Here is a 17,500-nt window from a genome sequence, read left to right as displayed (position 1 = left end):
TCGTGGAGACCATTCGCATCATGTTTATTTTTAACGTTATGGTCAAGGTCTTGTTTAAAAATGTTCATGTTTATATTCTTCAAATTACGAGATGTTATCATCTTTTTTACTTCGTGCTTCATTGGAAATAAAACGCAAAACACAATTAAATGATGGTCAGAGATTAATTTATCAATATTTGAGACAGATGAAGAGAGAGAATGTTCAATGTCTGTAATGACATGATCTATTGTGTGGCCATGGTTGTTTGTAGGACCGCTTACAAGTTGAATATAGTTGTTTGTGTCAATAATCTCCCGAAATACTTTCGATTCATTTTTGTTTCCGAAATAATCAATGTTAAAATCACCCATAAAAATATTATGCTTTTTGTTAATGGATTGCATTGACATAAATTCTCCGAACTCAGATAAAAAATCAATTGTTGATATTTTGTTTTGTTGGCTTGGTGGTGGGCGGTAGACACAGTGAAACGACTTTTTAAAATTATTTTCATGAATGGCAAATCCAGCGTATTCAAAACTTCTAAAATTATCATGGTGAAATGATATCTTGTCAAAGAGTGACAAGTTGTAAATAATTGCAATACCACCTCCTTTCCTCCCAATGCGTGGAAATGATTTAATACAAAAGCCTTCGGGTGTAATTGCTTTCATAATTGGATCATCATATGAATGATTAAGCCATGTTTCCAAGATGACAAAAATATTAATTTTATGATCTTCAATAATGTCGATTATGTCTTGAGTTTTATTACGACACGATCTAACATTTAGTAATCCAATTTTTAAACTGGTATGATCACTACGTGCAGGTTGTTGTTGTTGTTGTTGTTGTTGTTGTTGTTGTTGTTGTTGTTGTTGTTGTTGTTGTTGCTCAAGACGGTGCAATGTTCTGTTTGTTTTGTCAATGTTAATAAAAACTGGTTCCGCTGGCCTTACCACGCCCACTTTGTCCGCCATCTTGGAAACCTCTAAATAACAACACCTCCGGATAACGACATAAAAACTCGGTCCCGTGGCATGTCGTTATCGGGAGGTTCCACTGTATTTGCGCTTGGAAATCAACAAATGATCAATAAGAGCACAGATTGTGATACAAAGTGGCAAATAGGTGCCTGCTTGGATGAGCGTTACGCATCGGATGAAATTGTGTGGCTTCTTTTTTTATATTATGGTTGAACAAGTTTCTATGCTTTACATTGAATTTCTAAGAGTGTAATGACAGTTCTGTATAAATGTGTGGTTATCATTCTTTTCACACCTGTTATAATAGCAACTCCCATATTGTTGAATACTATTAAGAATGGAGGCTAAACTTAAGACAAGCATCTGAAAGCTTTTTATCACATAATTTGTTATATTTACTACAATTACAACTTTATGTGTGCAGTCTTGATAGATTGTTTCAAGTTTGAAAGCCATCCAAGAGAAATCGGTTAATTGGAAAGCAGCTTAATTGGAATGATTTCTGCATAAGGACATTGTTCCAATTAAGCAGCTTTAACTGTAATAAGGACTTCTTTTACTTTCTACATTACACCACTTTGGGCCTACAAGCCTTTAACGAGCTGCTAGGTATGCAGTGTTATCTAAAAGAATATAATTTTGAACTCACAAACCAGGTGAGTTGACGGTTTCATGGTAAGAAAATTCATCCTCAGATCAGGTCATGTGTTGAAATCCTGTCAATGTCACAGATTTTTTTCTCATGATTGAAGAGCTTTTAAAGCTCCCTTTCACATTGTTCTTTCAGGGACAGACTTAGTAACAGGTGTAATGTTATTCCATGTTGTTTGTTTTTGATGTTTTGGGGGTTTTTTTAACTGTTTTTTTTAGAGGTGATGGGATCTTAAAAGATGAGGCATTAGAAATCACATCGGTGATAAATCCATTCCCACTTATCGAAAATTGATTCGTTACTTTTATATCTTTCCACAGCCTACAATGAAAGCAAGATGTTGGGTGCTGCCCCTGTTGAAATAATAAAATATCTAACCACAGAGAAGGTCACAGCTAACTTTCACCATTTTAGCCTGACCTCAGATGTAAGAAATATGATATGGCATCATTATTTTAATATTCCAATACAAAAATATCATCAAGAAATAAAGTGAAGAACTGTCATTTGAATTGCAAAAAGATCGAACAAAAATTAATAAAGCTGTGTCAAATTATGTAGCAAGTACGGATGCTTGTAGAGTTTAAATCTTTTTCGTGGACAATGGTTTGCACTAATAACTTTTAAAGTATTAATTAATCCTTGTTATGGTAAATTGTTGATTTTTAAAGTACCTATAGTAAATGACTTCAATTTTTATCACCTAAAAATTACGAATTTTAAAATTTTCAAGTAGGCAGGTCTGCACAACAACATTCACATCGGCTGTTGCCACAATTACATGATATTTTTTTAAAAAAGACTTTGCAATACGATAATCTATCATTACCCCTCCCCCCTTCCCCTCCACCACCCACACACTCACTATTTTGCCTTACACCATTCAACAATCTCACCTAGCAATAACAGGATATTACTGTCACTACTCATCCGGTGCCTGCAACAAATGAGTTGTAATATTCCGGGGTTTTTTTTAAATTATGACTTGCCACTTTACTCAGGCATTGCCTTTTTTTTGTTGTGTTATCTTATTGAATCTGAGTGTGCTCATTGTTGACATCGTTGAATGCAAAGTGTCACTACTGTTTATAAATTCAATTACCATGAATGCTGATTACTTATAGCTTGAAATATATTTTTTCACTCAGACATATATGAGGCAGACATCTTTGAACTCTTTCTATCGTGTCTTGTCCGTCAACAAAGGAAGGCAAGGAAAAGAATTTGTGTCAACAATGGAAGGTAAGATTTTCCCCTCTCAAATGATCCTACCTGACTGAAATTTACTAAATTTATTTGAATTGAACAAACTATGTTAAGTTAGGTAGGTAATTTTAATAGGGCATCAGCGTCCACGACATTGAAGCTTATTTATGTTTTCAAAAGCAATCAGGGGATACATCAGAACGGAAAATATCAATTCCAATTTATTATTCCAGGTTTTTATGATTGATTCTTGCCATTAAATGTACAGTACAATTCCTGTAAAAAAGGGTAAAAATGCATTTATTAAGCCAAAAAGACAACCTATATGATCATGATAATGTCATCATGCCTTTATTTAAATTCTGATATAAACCTCACACGTTATATTATGGCATTTGAGTCAAATTTACAAAGGTGCCAACCAATTAATAGCTTTACCTTCAGTAAAAATCTTTTGTATCCTATGCAGTAAAAATCATACATTAACAAAAAACATGTCATGATCGTAAGCGAAACACACAATCCTCATCCACTTGCACTTTAAAAATCAACCTATCATCTATTCACCTAAATATTTCAGAATAATTAATATACAGTGGTGATCGCCTAAATACTACCTGGCTCAGTGTTTGTTTCACCTAAGTACCCACTAATTTGGTAAAACGGAATAACCCAAATGTACAATTTTTCGAAATGGAATTTGCCTAAATGTTGCTCAGAAAAAGTTTGGAAAACTAAATTAATTAATAAAGAGAGAAAGAAAGAATTTTAATTTACCATTAATGACCGAAAGATTTGATTCATCACATGACTGCAAGAGTCTTATTTGGCGTCTAATAACACAGCCACAAATTACTATCAATTCATGTCATATTATCTCCACCCTCACTCGCTTCTGCCATCTCTCCATGTAGTGGCCAATCAGCAATTTACAACTGTCCATTTCGAATTGGTTGCTGAAAAGAGGGCAATTTTAATTGTGGTAGGTCATCAGCAAAGTAAGTCAAGTAGGCTCCTCCCACTCAAATCACATATACCCACCATATAGTAGCCTAGTTCATGGGACTTTTGATGTTACACAACCATCTGCCACCTTTGGTCACATTGCTCTTTGATATCATTCAACAACGACCTTCTTTTCTCACAGCCCATAGACAGGACCACGAGGCTATGTATGCCCTGATGTCTTTCAAAATTACAGAAGAATCTTGTGTTGAGCCTCAATCGTGAAGTTGAACTTGAGCTTTTTTTTTATATAGCGCAATATCCACTAAATATGCTCAAAGTGCTTTACAACGTTCTCACTGAATGACGTATCAGTGTGAAAGTTATCGGTTCAAAGTTCAATTTTCATAAAGAAATCATTACACACACACACACACACACACGCGCGCGCGCGCGCACGCGCACACGCTTTCTGTGAGTGTGAAGTTAAGTGGTCCTTTAGAGCTTTAAGGCCAGTGGAGATGGAATTTATCCTGGTTTCTATAGCGTTATAGTTATACAGACAATAGCAATTGCTTGCTGCCCTTTGTAAAGGACGATAATCTATAACAAAGTAGTTCTCAGTTCTAACATACCTTAGCAACTAAATCACTGCTGGGTGAACAGGGGGTTCAGAACAAAAAAAGCTCAACTTCACCAATCGATTCCACCCCATGTGTTTGTGAAGTAGGTGCTCTACCATCTGAGCATTCGGAATGCTCCCCATTATGAGATTGTATGCATGTGTTTGTATGTCTGTTGTGTCATTTCGGCTTGTAACCAAGAGAGTGTTAGAGCAAATATATAGCCAAAAACATCAAGATAAGGAAAAGATGGAGGAGGACTAGAAGAATGATAGTAGATAGAGGAAACTCGTTGATGTTTCCTTCCAGATCAGACCAATGCACTGCGACTAACCTGGGTAGAGAAAGGGAGAAGGAAGAAGAAGGCTGTGCTTCACATAATGACTATTATAGTAAAATTATAATAATAAAGGAAAGGAAATCAATATTAATGATAATGAGACATTTATTACAGAAACTAGTTTTACATATACAACACAAATGGAAATGACACAACTCTACTTATCCGTCCATTCTGCTTGTCTGTCACATTCCACCCACAAATAAAGAACACCATGGCACGTATAAATAATGAAATAAAATAAAACACAACTACTGTACGCGGTATCGTGTTCCGTCAAGAACACTATCAGAACTCTCTCTCTCTCTCCCTCCTCATGTATCACTTTTTGTAGCGATGGTTCGAACTCCCTGATTGAGTGGTCAAGGAGTTCATATAAACTAGCTATCCAAGGAGGCTTTGGTCAACTCCAGGTTGTTCGGGTTGTGTCCTAGCAACCAGTGCCAGGACATAACAGTGTGTGTCTATGTGTGTGTGTGTGTGTGTGTTAGCGTGTGAACATGTATATATATTGCAAAGTCTCCATTCTTGATCTGACCACACCACTTTATAAATGTTGGTGCCAAGCTATACAAAATATTGTCCTGTAACACAGTCAAGTGATATGAGCATAGTCCCAGCAGGTAACAATGATCGAAAAGCTCCAGCCCTTGTGTTACGACCTTAGGTATGGCCTTTAAAACACATTAACCCCAATCACAGGAGATGCAAATTGGTAGGTACCTGTGACGGAAAAAAAAAGACGCCCAGCAGACAATTTATACTATTTGAAATGGAAATTTGATATTGTGGAATGCCATGATCATTGTGAAATTGTGAATCATGCCCGATTTTCCCACTTCCCAACCAACATGCATTTAGACGATGACCACTGTAATATGTATTTCAAAAACTTTCAATTTTAAACTGTGTTGTAGATTAAACTATTTCATATATTTATGATATCTTTATGCATTATCCGATCCCTAAATCCCTTGAAAAAAACAAACCAGCATACAAGTACCCATTTTATGCTGTCCAGTGGCACCCTGAGAAGAATTTATTTGACAGGCGTCTGGATCAAAATGTGTTACACACTTCTCATGCAATAAGGGTCAGCCAGTACTTTGGCAACTTTTTTGTCAATGAAGGTAAGAAAACATATATCTATCGACTAGTAACTTTTTATTGCAAAGCAAAGGTAAGGATTTTGCCATGATGCAGCTTAACCAAGTTTGACCTTAAATATAATATTATGCGTTGACATATGGTTTATTCTGGGTATAGTTTTGATATATGGAATTTCCATTTTCTTTGTACAAACTACTCATTTCGTTCCTGACTTCCCATAGAGGGCAAGGAGGCACTTACTGTGTCTTTTATCCCTCTATATCTGTTTTCCAACGTACTTTTTATCTTTGTCTTGGAATGAGATTACTTGGTTTTGTCCTGCCCCTGACCTGATATCATGGCTGGGAAGAAACAGTCAAATGTATAGTTAGAGTTTTGGGGGATGATTTTTTTTTATCTTTACATACATATATGACTTGTAAACATTTGAGTATGTTCCTCTTAGTGGGGTCCTGTGCTTGTGTCAGGATGGGACAATTGGGTTATCTCAAACTAAGTACACTGATGGTGTGCTCTTGGAGTCTACATCGTTTTCCTTTTTGAACTAATTCTCTTTGTCTTACATTTTCTTTAGTGCTTAAATTGTAATTTTAGAACTTTCTACCATCCCATTTTCTTCCTTTTTACTGACGCTGAAATGACCTAAATGTATTACAAGCGCCTTACAACTCTTAAAAACAAACAAAAACAAACTACTCATTTCATTCACATTATAGCAGTGATGAAAGACTACCTGTGCATCGTAAAGACTTTATTAAAATCAAGATATTCATTTTTTTATTGCTTTGAAAATTTTTGCTCATTGCTAATTTTAGAAATCATTTGTTATGGGGAACTTGTAATTGACATTTCCTCTAAGTGATAAAAGATGAGCCAAAGTTAATATTTTCCACAGTTATAGTTTAAAAAAAAAAACAAAAAAAAACCTATATTGATCAAATTTTACATTCAAAGAGCTCGGGTTGAATTTGAAACCAAATTAAACATGGAGAATATAGATACCTGTTTGATTGTTGTTGTTGTTGTTTTTGTTGTTTTAACAGCTCCTTGTCTTTAACACGACATAGGTTATAATTAAATCTTACCCTCAGCCCTGATATCCTCATTGTCTTCAAGTTCCACTGTTAACGGATTTTGTTGTTCTTCTCTTTCCCCCCCCCCCCCCCCCCCCCCCCACCCGGTAGAATTAAAAGAGCATCAGACACTCATACAAGTATTTTTCCCCGTTCCTCACTCTGTCTCTGTGTAGCGAATGTGCTTTAGTGCTGGCATTGTATTTACAAATTTAAAAGAAATAAATGGGATTATTTCTCTTCAAGAAAAAAATGGGAGATTGAGAGAGGAAGCAAAAGAGCAAGGAGGGAGGAGCGAAGATATAACAAATAATGTCATTCTTGTTTAATGAAATTTTATGATATTTTTTCTATTTTAATTTTCACATTTACACTTTGTCTCTCTTCCAGCCCGCAAGAACTTCCATCATTTTCCCTCAGATGAGGAGATGTCAAAAACTGTGATTGAAAATGACAAAAGATTATTCTTTCCAAAGCATTACAGGGAAAATTTTTACTACAACGTCACCAAAAGTTAATATCTGTACGCATGTGTGTGCATTTGTGTATGTGTGTGTGTGTGTGTGTGCATTTGTGTATGTGTGTGTGTGTGTGTGTGTGTGTAAGGACTTGGAATGTCTGGTGACTGGACATTTAAAAATAAACAGAAATCGATCACAGGAAATGTTTAAACCAGTTACTGCAAGGATTACCATTGATTACAACATTCAATGTGACTTTCATTATCATGCCAACATTAGAGTTGCCAAAATATGTAAAAAGTAATAAATAGAAGTGATTATAACTGCTTCAAAAAAGAAGAAAGTACCAAACACGGAACGTTTCGGGCTCAAACCCCTTCTTCAGCCAACAACAAAAAACAATAAAAACATAACTAAAAAGAAACAACAGATTGACAACAGAAATATTCGGTACATCCTCTCTTGGATTTCCAAGATTTTTCTTCTACAGAGAGTACATACTAAATATTTCTGTTGTCGATCTGGTTTTTTATAGTAATGTATTTATGTTTTTTTTTGTTTTTAGCTAAGAAACGTTAGCCAGAAATATTCAGTGTTTGTTATTTTGAAGCTGTTATATTCATTTTTGTTTATTACTTTTTACAGTCCAAAGCTTCCAGCAGCTTAGTATCACTTCAAAGTATGTAGGATTAGATGGGTGGGTGCTGATATTAGTAGGTGTTGTTGTAGTGCAGTGCCAGAAATTAATTGTCGAATTGGACGATCTCCATTGCCTGGCATAATAGCACATACCATAACCCATCACCTTTAAAGGTACCTTTAAATTTAGAATTTATTGTACTTCGTTACTGCCTGGCTACTGCTAATATTTGATGACATTGTATCATACAATTTCAAATCTGTATTACTTTGACCAAGTTGACTTTGTTGTGTCAACTTGCAAAATGTCTTTCTTTTACCTATTGATGATAAGATTGAGAAAAATTTGTATGGTCATAAATCAACTATTGAAACAATACAACATTCTTTGTCATAGTGTAATTACAATCAAAGTTATTCTTCATTTACTTTTGATAATGATAATAATTCTTTTGAATAACCCTAAACTTCCACCGAGGTGCTGAGAGGCGCTTTACAATTGTAATGTTCTACGAATTACAAACAAACAAATACACACACACACACACAAACACATGCACACACATATTATATCATACAATCTTAAATAAAAACAGATGACAATAATCATATGTAAAACACTAAAAAAAAATGGATTTCACCTCCCATACTATTTCCATAACTGTCCCGTTTTGCAAAAGCCTCAGTATGTAATTATGTACATAAGGTATATAAGATGGTTTCTGCATAAAGCTCCGTCTTTAAGTGTTTTTTTTGCAATAATCAGCCTGGGAGAATTCTTTAACCTCAGAGGATTAGTGCATTCCATAGACAAGGGCCACCAACAGAGAAAGCCCTTTTACCTATGGAAAGTCTAGCTCTGGGTACAGTCAAAAGAGACTCTTCAGCAGATCTCATTGGCCGTGGTGAAATGTAAGCATTGCAAAGGCTTATGAGGTATGCTTATTCTCCCATAGTGGGCAGGGAGGCACTTACTGTATCTTCTATCCCCTTATATCTGTTTTCCAAATTGCTTTCTGTCTTTGTCTTGGAATGAGATTACTGAGTTTTGCCTTGGTCCTGGCTATAGTGCTTGGCTGGGAGGGAATCATTCAAATGCATAGTTATTATTTTGGGAGATATTTTTTTCTTTGTAAATCATCTCTCTGTTATGTATTGTTATTTTGAACGTATAATGTAAACATTTGAGAGTATTCCTATTTCTGGGGTTTTGTGCTGGTGTCTGGGTGAGACTTTTAAGTGATCTCAAACTAAATACATTGATGTTGTGCTCTTGGAAGCTACATCTGTTCCCTATTTGAACCAATTCCTCTTTGACTTACTTTTTCCTCAAGTCCTTTTAATTGTAATTCTAGAATCTTTTTACTATCCAATTTTCTTCCTTTTGGCGCTGATATGACCTAAATGTGTTGCAAGTGCCGTAAGACCCTTAACAACTAAAAAACTAAGGTATGCTCATTATAACTCTACTATTGTTATTGTCATATTTTTTGTGTTGGTCAAGTAAAGATCAGCAGCTCATGTAAGTTGTTATTATTCTAGATTTTGAAAATAATGGATATGCTGATAGCATAATTGGAACCAAAGCTCACTTTTTTTTCTTGAATGAAAACTAAAGTCTTTTTTTTTTCTTCTTTTGAGTTATATGCTTAAAGATATGTTGAACATAAAACACAACCTTTGTATTATGGTTGGTTTGGTATTCGTCAATAATCTAGCTGTGCCTTATATATTATGTACAATTAATTATCATTTGATATAATAAGTTGAAAACTTGTTTGTTTGCTTTGATGCTTTTTAAGCATTTAAATTCCGTTTCCTATTGTTATTTATATGGACATTGGACTTCTATGATTTATGAGAAAATCATCACTGTGGACATTGGACTTCTATGATTTATGTGAAAATCATCACTGTGGACATTGGACTACCATAGTGGGCAGGGAGGTACATACTGTGTCTTCTATCCCCCTATGTCTGTTTTCCAACATGCTTTCTGTCTTTGTCTTGGAATGAGATTACTTGGTTTTGTCCTTGCTCTGGCTGGGAGGGAAACAGTCAAATGTTTCATTAGTTTTGAGAGATGATATGTTTTTTCCTTGTAAATCAACTCTCTGTTATGTATTATTATATTTGTTATTTTTAATGTATAATATAGGCATTTGAGTGTGTTCCTCTTTGTTGGATTTTATGCTTGTGTCCGGATGAGACTTATAGGTGATCTCAGACTTAGTACATTGGTGGTATGCTCTTGGAATCTACATCTGATCCCTATGTGCTCCCAGTTCCCATTTGTCTTACTTTCTCTTGGTTGCTTTACTTGTAATTCTAGAACTTTCTACTATCCAATTTTCTTCCTTTTTACTGGCGCTGATATGACCTAAATGTGTTGCAAGCGCCGTAAAACCCTTAAAAATAAACAAACAAACGACATTGGACTTTTATGATTTATGTGGAAAGCATCACTGTGGACATTGGACATATGATTTATGTGAAAATCATCACTGTGGACATTGGACTTCTATGATTTATGTGAAAATCATCACTGTGGTGGACATTGGACTTATATGATTTATATGAAAATCATCACTGTGGACATTGGACATATGATTTATGTGAAAATCATCACTGTGGACATTGGACTTATATGATTTATATGAAAATCATCACTGTGGACATTGGACATATGATTTATGTGAAAATCATCACTGTGGACATTGGACTTCTATGATTTATGTGAAAATCATCACTGTGGTGGACATTGGACTTATATGATTTATATGAAAATCATCACTGTGGACATTGGACTTCTATGATTTATGTGAACATCATCTCCAATCTGGTGTTGATTTTCTCTTGCCAAATGTATTTTTAAAATATATATACTTTTTATTTTTAAAATGACATAAATTTTTTTATTTATTTAATTCATGGTGGTGGATATATTTACTCAAGCAGTATTCTTAATGTTGTTTCCTCTTCCTAAAATCTTCAGTTTCTGACACAGGGGCCCTTGTAAATTTATGATTGTCGTTTATTTTTTAAATACAGTAAAATCACTTTAAACCGAAAGAAGCTAAACCGAAAAATACCTTAAACCGCAAAGAATTTAATAAATTGTACTAGTTTCTTCATTATCTTTGTACTAATTCTTACGATGAACCGAAATACTTCTAAGAAGGACTTTCTTTAAACCAAAACAATTTGAGACCACCTTCCTTTATTCTCTCTCAATTTTTCCTCAAACATTGGGGAAGGTGGCCACACGTAATAATGCCCGGCGATATTAAACAAAGAGCGTAAGTATAAGATGAGGGTGATGGGTGGGGTGTAGGCAAACACTGCACTTGGGCTCGGCCAACACCACAATCGCACAGACTGGAAAAGGAAGACAGCGGGTGACTGGCAGGCGAAAAATGAGGAAAGAGGAGGAGTTGGGGTGTAGAATCACGCAAGCGAGATGTTCTCGCTCGTGTGTTGATGCTTCGGAACTGACTGGATTTTAAACACGAGAATAAGGAAGGAGGGGGGGGGGGGTTAGACAACTTACCATTGACATGCCATTTCATTTCCACTTTGTTTGTGTGTGAGGGGGGGGGGGGTCTATGAAATTAGGCCTTTGAACCTAATGGCTTTTCAAAAGAGAGATGCCTAGTAGTAGTAGACAGCTTAGCATTGACACGCCTTTTCATTTCCATTTCACTTCACCTCTGAGTAGCTGCGCGTCATTCATTATCAATTATCGCACAAGAACTTTCGATCTTATTTTAGCTTTGCATTTTACTAAAAGATGTCTAAAAGAAAGCACTGTGCTTACACGTTGGAGTTTAAAATTAAAATACTATGTGAAGTCGATGAAAAAAATGTTGATCAAGACAGAGATATGTAAAAAACACGGCATCCCGAACTCAACTCTTTCAACAATTTTGAATTGAAAACGAAAACCCCCAAAAATATTATTAAAACCCACAAAAAAAAATAAAAAAAATAATGGTTACGAAGACGGCATTAATTCAACAACTCCATTTAACGGGAAACCCATGATACCATTAAATGAGCAAATTCCTTAAAAAGTTACTACCATTGAAAAACGTTGCAAAACAGGAACTTGCTTTAAACCAAAATGTCTTTAAACCGAAATGGTTTAGAAGGTCCCCAAAATTTCGGTTTAAAGTAATTCTACTGTATTTTTAAAAAATTATAAACAGTTGGACCTTTATCAATTAAAAAAGGCAATTTTAATGAAAAATGTAAGATGACATAGGTTCCATCATTGTTTTACAACAATTCTTGTTTCAAGACCTTTGCAATTGCGAATATTACAACATACGTTTTCGCCTGACAATGGTCCATTGATGGTCCATTGTCTAGTCAACGTTATTTCATGTAATCTTATGATATGGAGTTGATATTATTTTTTCCTTTCTCATGTGTTATTTCACTTGACTTGGCATTCAGTTGATCACAAAGACAGAGATCCCATGTTGGTTGTCCTGCCTGGTGGATTTTTCTTCAGTTCACAAGCTTGCTATCTTTCCATACCTTTATCATTTGTCCTTCCTATTTGCCTTTGTGGCTTTATTCTGGAATGAGATCATTCAGTCTTTCCTGGACCCTTAAATATATATACAAGCTTAGCTGTCCATTCAATGAAAGGTGTCCGTTCAATGAATGTGATGTTAAGTCAATCAACTCAAAATTAATTATTCAAGTTGAAAAAAATTTGAACTCAATCTCAATTTCTATTGTCTTAATAAACAACAGATTAATAGACTTCAAAGAAGATCTCAATGAGCTTTTTATTTTGACACAATTTTAAGAAATTTTTTGTTTTCAAAATGATGAGAGGAACCTCTACCTAGTATCAATTCAATGCAAGTACTCTTACCTCATTGTCATACTCACTAACCGGAAGGTTGACACACAACCCACATGCTCAAAATGATGGCGTCTGTTTCCGATGCGATTTGGCGAAACAAATTAGATTTTTCAATAAAATCATCATGATGTCTAAGTAATCTCATGATAGACATAAACCATCTTCGTATAAACTGTAAACACCATGTAAAATTTGGTGACAATTGGTCTCATGGTTTAGGAGCCTCAGTGTTACTACAAAATCCAACTTGCCATATTATATAATATATATATATATATAACTGCATGTATATGTGTGTGTGTGTGTGTGTGTGTGTGAGTGTGTGTATTTGTAAATTATCTCTCCATTACATCTTATGTTACTCTTACATTTTTGATATAAAGTGTATCCCTTTTGGTGAAGATCATGTAGCAGTATCAGTGTTTGACTTTTATATGGTTTCAGAATAACTCTAAAGATATATTTCTCTTAGATCTATTTCTGTTCTCTGTTAAACGAACCTCTTTTAGTCTAATGTTTTTCTTTAGTGCTTTATAACTAGTTCTAAATCGTTTGACTACTCTTTCATCCTTCTTTTAATTGGCGTTGCAATGACCTGAAAGTAGTACTAGCTCTGCAAAATCCATAAAACAATCAAAACAGAAAACTCTGAAAAGGGACTTAATTATGCATCGAAAATTATTGATAAATGTGTCTATTATTAAATAATTTTATTCTTAATCTATTTTCTTGTACTTATTTTGATTTTACAGCCATCTTTCTGATGCTGCTACTTTGTTATTGTGTTGTTATTAATGTTGATAATGTTTTTGATGGTATAAATATATACTCTATATTTTTAACCTTGTTTTTTTTTCTTCTTTATGTGGAATGTATGCATTTGAAGAAGCCTATAAACTCACCTTTTATTATTATTTTTTTTTATCGCTTCATTTTTTATGATGGATGATTTACTGTCTTAAAGCTATAATTCTTAATCCTTTATTTGTATCTTAAAATAATTTGGGCCAAAAAATTTTCTTTTAGTTTCAGTAACAGTTATAATGGTATTTTTAATTCTTAACTTTTTTTATCAAATTAATTATCTTAATTTTTGTAAAGTCAGAAAAAAAATAAAACAAAGAAGAAACATGTGTAGATAACACAGTTAGGAAACGCGAAAAGGAAGGATGCAATAGCATATCTAGAAAGTGTGAAGTATTTTGTTCATTACAGCAAGCTGACTTTTCAAGATGGCAGCAGTAAGAAATGTTATATATTTTTACATCCATTTTTGCCTATTGCATTTTATGGACATAGATGATTTTTATTTGTGCATTAATTATGAACGCCTATTTTATTCAAACATATTAATTATTTGTGCTCATCTCTTTAATTTGAAGAGAAAAAAATAGCATCTTACTTAATGTTCACAAAATCCTACAAGGTTTTAAAAGAAAAGGTTGGTCTTTCGGGAAGATACTGAGAGAAGAGATTTCCATCATGTGATATGACAATTTTCAAACACTTTCCAGTATTCAGTCTGCGATCTGGTTCGCAACTCTGAATTCGTGGTCTTTGCAAGATTTTGTACTTGTGATCTATAATTTGTTTACCTTCAAAATTTCTTTTTTCTCTAAATATATATTCAATTCTAATTTTCCAGTTGTTGCCCATCGTTATGGAGCAAAAGTATCTTTTTTAGTGCTTGTAGTTTGTTTTTTTCCTTCTGCTACGGAAATAGTTTTTAAGTTGGTTAAGAAAAAACATTGTGATATATTAAACATTATTTAACATTCAACATAACATATTTTTTATGATAGTTTTCAAGCAGTGCAATAAATCTTATTCGCCTCATTAGAAAAACTTGTGTAACTGTAACTGGTTTGAATTTATAAACTTTTTATCTGTCTATGGAATCTAAGGCTAAAATTAGTTGTATTGTATTGTTATTATTATTATAATTATTATCAATTACTATTATTATTATTATTATTATTATTATTATTATTATTATTATTATTATTATTATTATTATTATTATTATAAGTGACAGGGTTCTCTCCATCAAAACCAAAAGCGAAAAATATAAACGTTCCTTTCTGCCGACACGCATCAGATTAATCAATAAGCAAGAATTATGAACCTCTATTGCACTATTTATTTCACTTTTGTTCTTAGCTGTAGATATGATTTACACTCTTATGGATAATTTTAGCGTAAAGATTATGTATACCTACTCATTAACTGATTTATTTCTTCACCATTTTTATTTTCCAAGCATCTGCAGTGAAATATTTTAGATTGTAAAACTAAATATACTCTTAAATCAATAACCAAATTTATGTTTATTCTATAAAACCTACATATATATAATATTCACTTTATTGTATGTAATGGATGCATTCTTATTTAATTTATTTTGAGGTAGTTATAGGTTATTAAATGCTGATTTTTGTGTATTTTTAATTTCAATACTTTAATCCATCCCTTTTCTTGGCCACGTCTGTTGTGCAATTTCTGAAAAGGATGGATAAAGTTTATTATTATTATTATTATTATTATTATTATTATTATTATTATTATTATTATTATTATTATTATTATTATTATTATTATTATTATTACTATTATTATTATTACTACATGTTTCATTCATCGTGTTTTGTTGATAAAGGGGAAACCTGAAACGTCCACATTATCTATCTTCGTTCAATAAATTGAAGCTTACATTTCATTACTTATCGTTATTTTTCCTTCAATATCAAGCAATCAAATTTAAGCACCAACTTCTTCCTTTGGATTGTCGTGTATAAGTAAAAGGGGAACATTGTTGTTTTAACAATGAATTAAAATGTATTTACCATTTACTTTTCATTTCAATGGAGTGAAATACTCACATTTGTCCACAGGATTTTTAAAAACTATTTTAGGATCATAATTTTTAATCCAGTTATTTACCATATTCTTATTTATAATCAATTTATTTGTAATTAACATGATTTGTCTTCGAAATAAAATATATATTTTTAATATTTTCAGTATTTTTAGATTGTCTTTTTGGGGTTTTTTTTTCGTTTTTTATACAGCATGCTGTATTTTATTTGTCCTGTGTATGTCAACATTTTGTCTGGAGATGCGGTTTTTTTCTGTGAACTAGTTCGACAGTTGCTCGCCCATTCAGTTGGAAAATTAATTATAATGGTTTGATTGTTCTTCAAATTTTGCGACTGTTGGTTTGCTGTCCTTCTCTCCCTCATGGATCTCCTAACTTGTCGTTGGTGGGGGAGCTTGAGGCATACCGGGGGAAAAAGGAGTAATTCCAATTAATCGCCGCGAGATCATTCCAATTGTTGAGCCTACAGCGGGCCCTCTGAACGGCCCACCCTGATATGTGACTAATGGAGATCCAGCCCAGTGCCCGAATGGCCTTGGCCATCCCGGGTTCACATTACAATGTTCTAATGATTTTTTGCCCAGGAAACATTCATCAACGGCGAAGCGGTCGGCCGCCTAGCCAAATACTACTGCATTTGTGTTGCCAGGGTCGCCGGCATGGTCGATAAATAAGCGAACGTCCCAACACACTGTCAACTGGAAAATGTGATATCAATATTAGGGATAGTGAGCTGATGTACATACTGTCCTCGATATTGAGAGCCAGAGGAAGGCAAAAAATGAGCTTTTGTCAAAGCTACTGGCCGTCCAGAGCGTTGATATCCTCCTATTACAGGATTCCCATCTTTATTCAGGCGCGCAATCTTCTCAATTCTAGAGCCCAGGCTATAACGTGGTCCAGCGAGAGGACACTTCGAGGCTCAAAGGAGGGGTTAGTGTTTATGCGAAAGAGTCTTCGAAGGTAAGGGCCATTGAGAGTGCAATGGACAGCAACAGGGTGAATAGAATTTCTGTGGAAGTAGTTGGGCTGTATTTGCACAACATCTACAAACCTTGCAAAATGAAAGCTCCCACAAATGTGGAAGCACTCTAAGATAGTTGCCATCCTGAAGCCAAAGGAAACCAGCAAAGGAGGCCAATAGTTACAGACCCATATCACTTCTGAGCTGCTTTTACAATTTCTTGGAACAAGTTCCATTAAACCGATGGGGGCTGGTCCTAGACGCCTCGAAACTGTGGGAGAAGTTACCAGGCTTTTCCACCAGCAAGAGGAGACATTGGGTTACAGCCAATCGGCTTCAGTCGAGAACCTGCTTAACAACACGCTCACTGCATCAGTGGGAACTTTCAACCTGTCCAACACATACCCGTTGTGGTAATGAGCTCGAAACCGCAGAGCATCTAGTTGAACGGTGTGTTGTGACGAAGCTTACAGATGGGTTCGCGACGATGCACAAGTGCGGTATGGAATGTGCTGATTGGGTCGATCGTCATAACATAGTAGTGTGAGCACGATTAGAAGCTGCTGTTGTCATGCTCCTCCACCTCATCCTCTTCCCCTTTCCCCTTCTTTTTCCCCTCTCCTCTCTTGAAAATTGTCCTCCCGTACTAAACTAGCTCTATCGTTCCTAATTCCACCACCTGCATTGCCTGAATGTCACATCTGATTCATGCCTAACTCACCTGTCCAAAGAGAACGGTGTGATTATTTCGGTATACCATGTTTT

General features: G+C 34.5%; 1 protein-coding gene across 5 annotated transcripts in view; it reads left to right on the top strand.

Moving 5' to 3' along the window:
* LOC144962740 (gamma-glutamyl hydrolase-like) overlaps positions 1-15,910 on the top strand; it is a 38,007-nt gene extending 22,097 nt beyond the window's left edge. For all 5 annotated transcript variants that reach the window (XM_078895952.1, XM_078895953.1, XM_078895954.1 and 2 more), the window contains exons 4-7: positions 1,941-2,047; positions 2,769-2,862; positions 5,727-5,864; positions 7,308-15,910. In XM_078895952.1, the coding sequence (XP_078752078.1) occupies positions 1,941-2,047; positions 2,769-2,862; positions 5,727-5,864; positions 7,308-7,435 (467 nt within the window). In that variant the 3' untranslated portion in view covers positions 7,436-15,910. The remainder of the gene's footprint in view (positions 1-1,940; positions 2,048-2,768; positions 2,863-5,726; positions 5,865-7,307) is intronic.
* The last annotated feature ends 1,590 nt before the right edge of the window (positions 15,911-17,500 follow it).

Source organism: Berghia stephanieae, chromosome 1 (genome assembly GCF_034508935.2).
Source record: "Berghia stephanieae isolate SIO BIC M18660-M18661 chromosome 1, UCSD_Bste_1.3, whole genome shotgun sequence".
NCBI lineage: Eukaryota > Metazoa > Mollusca > Gastropoda > Nudibranchia > Aeolidiidae > Berghia > Berghia stephanieae.
This window is presented reverse-complemented; position numbering and strand designations above follow the sequence as displayed.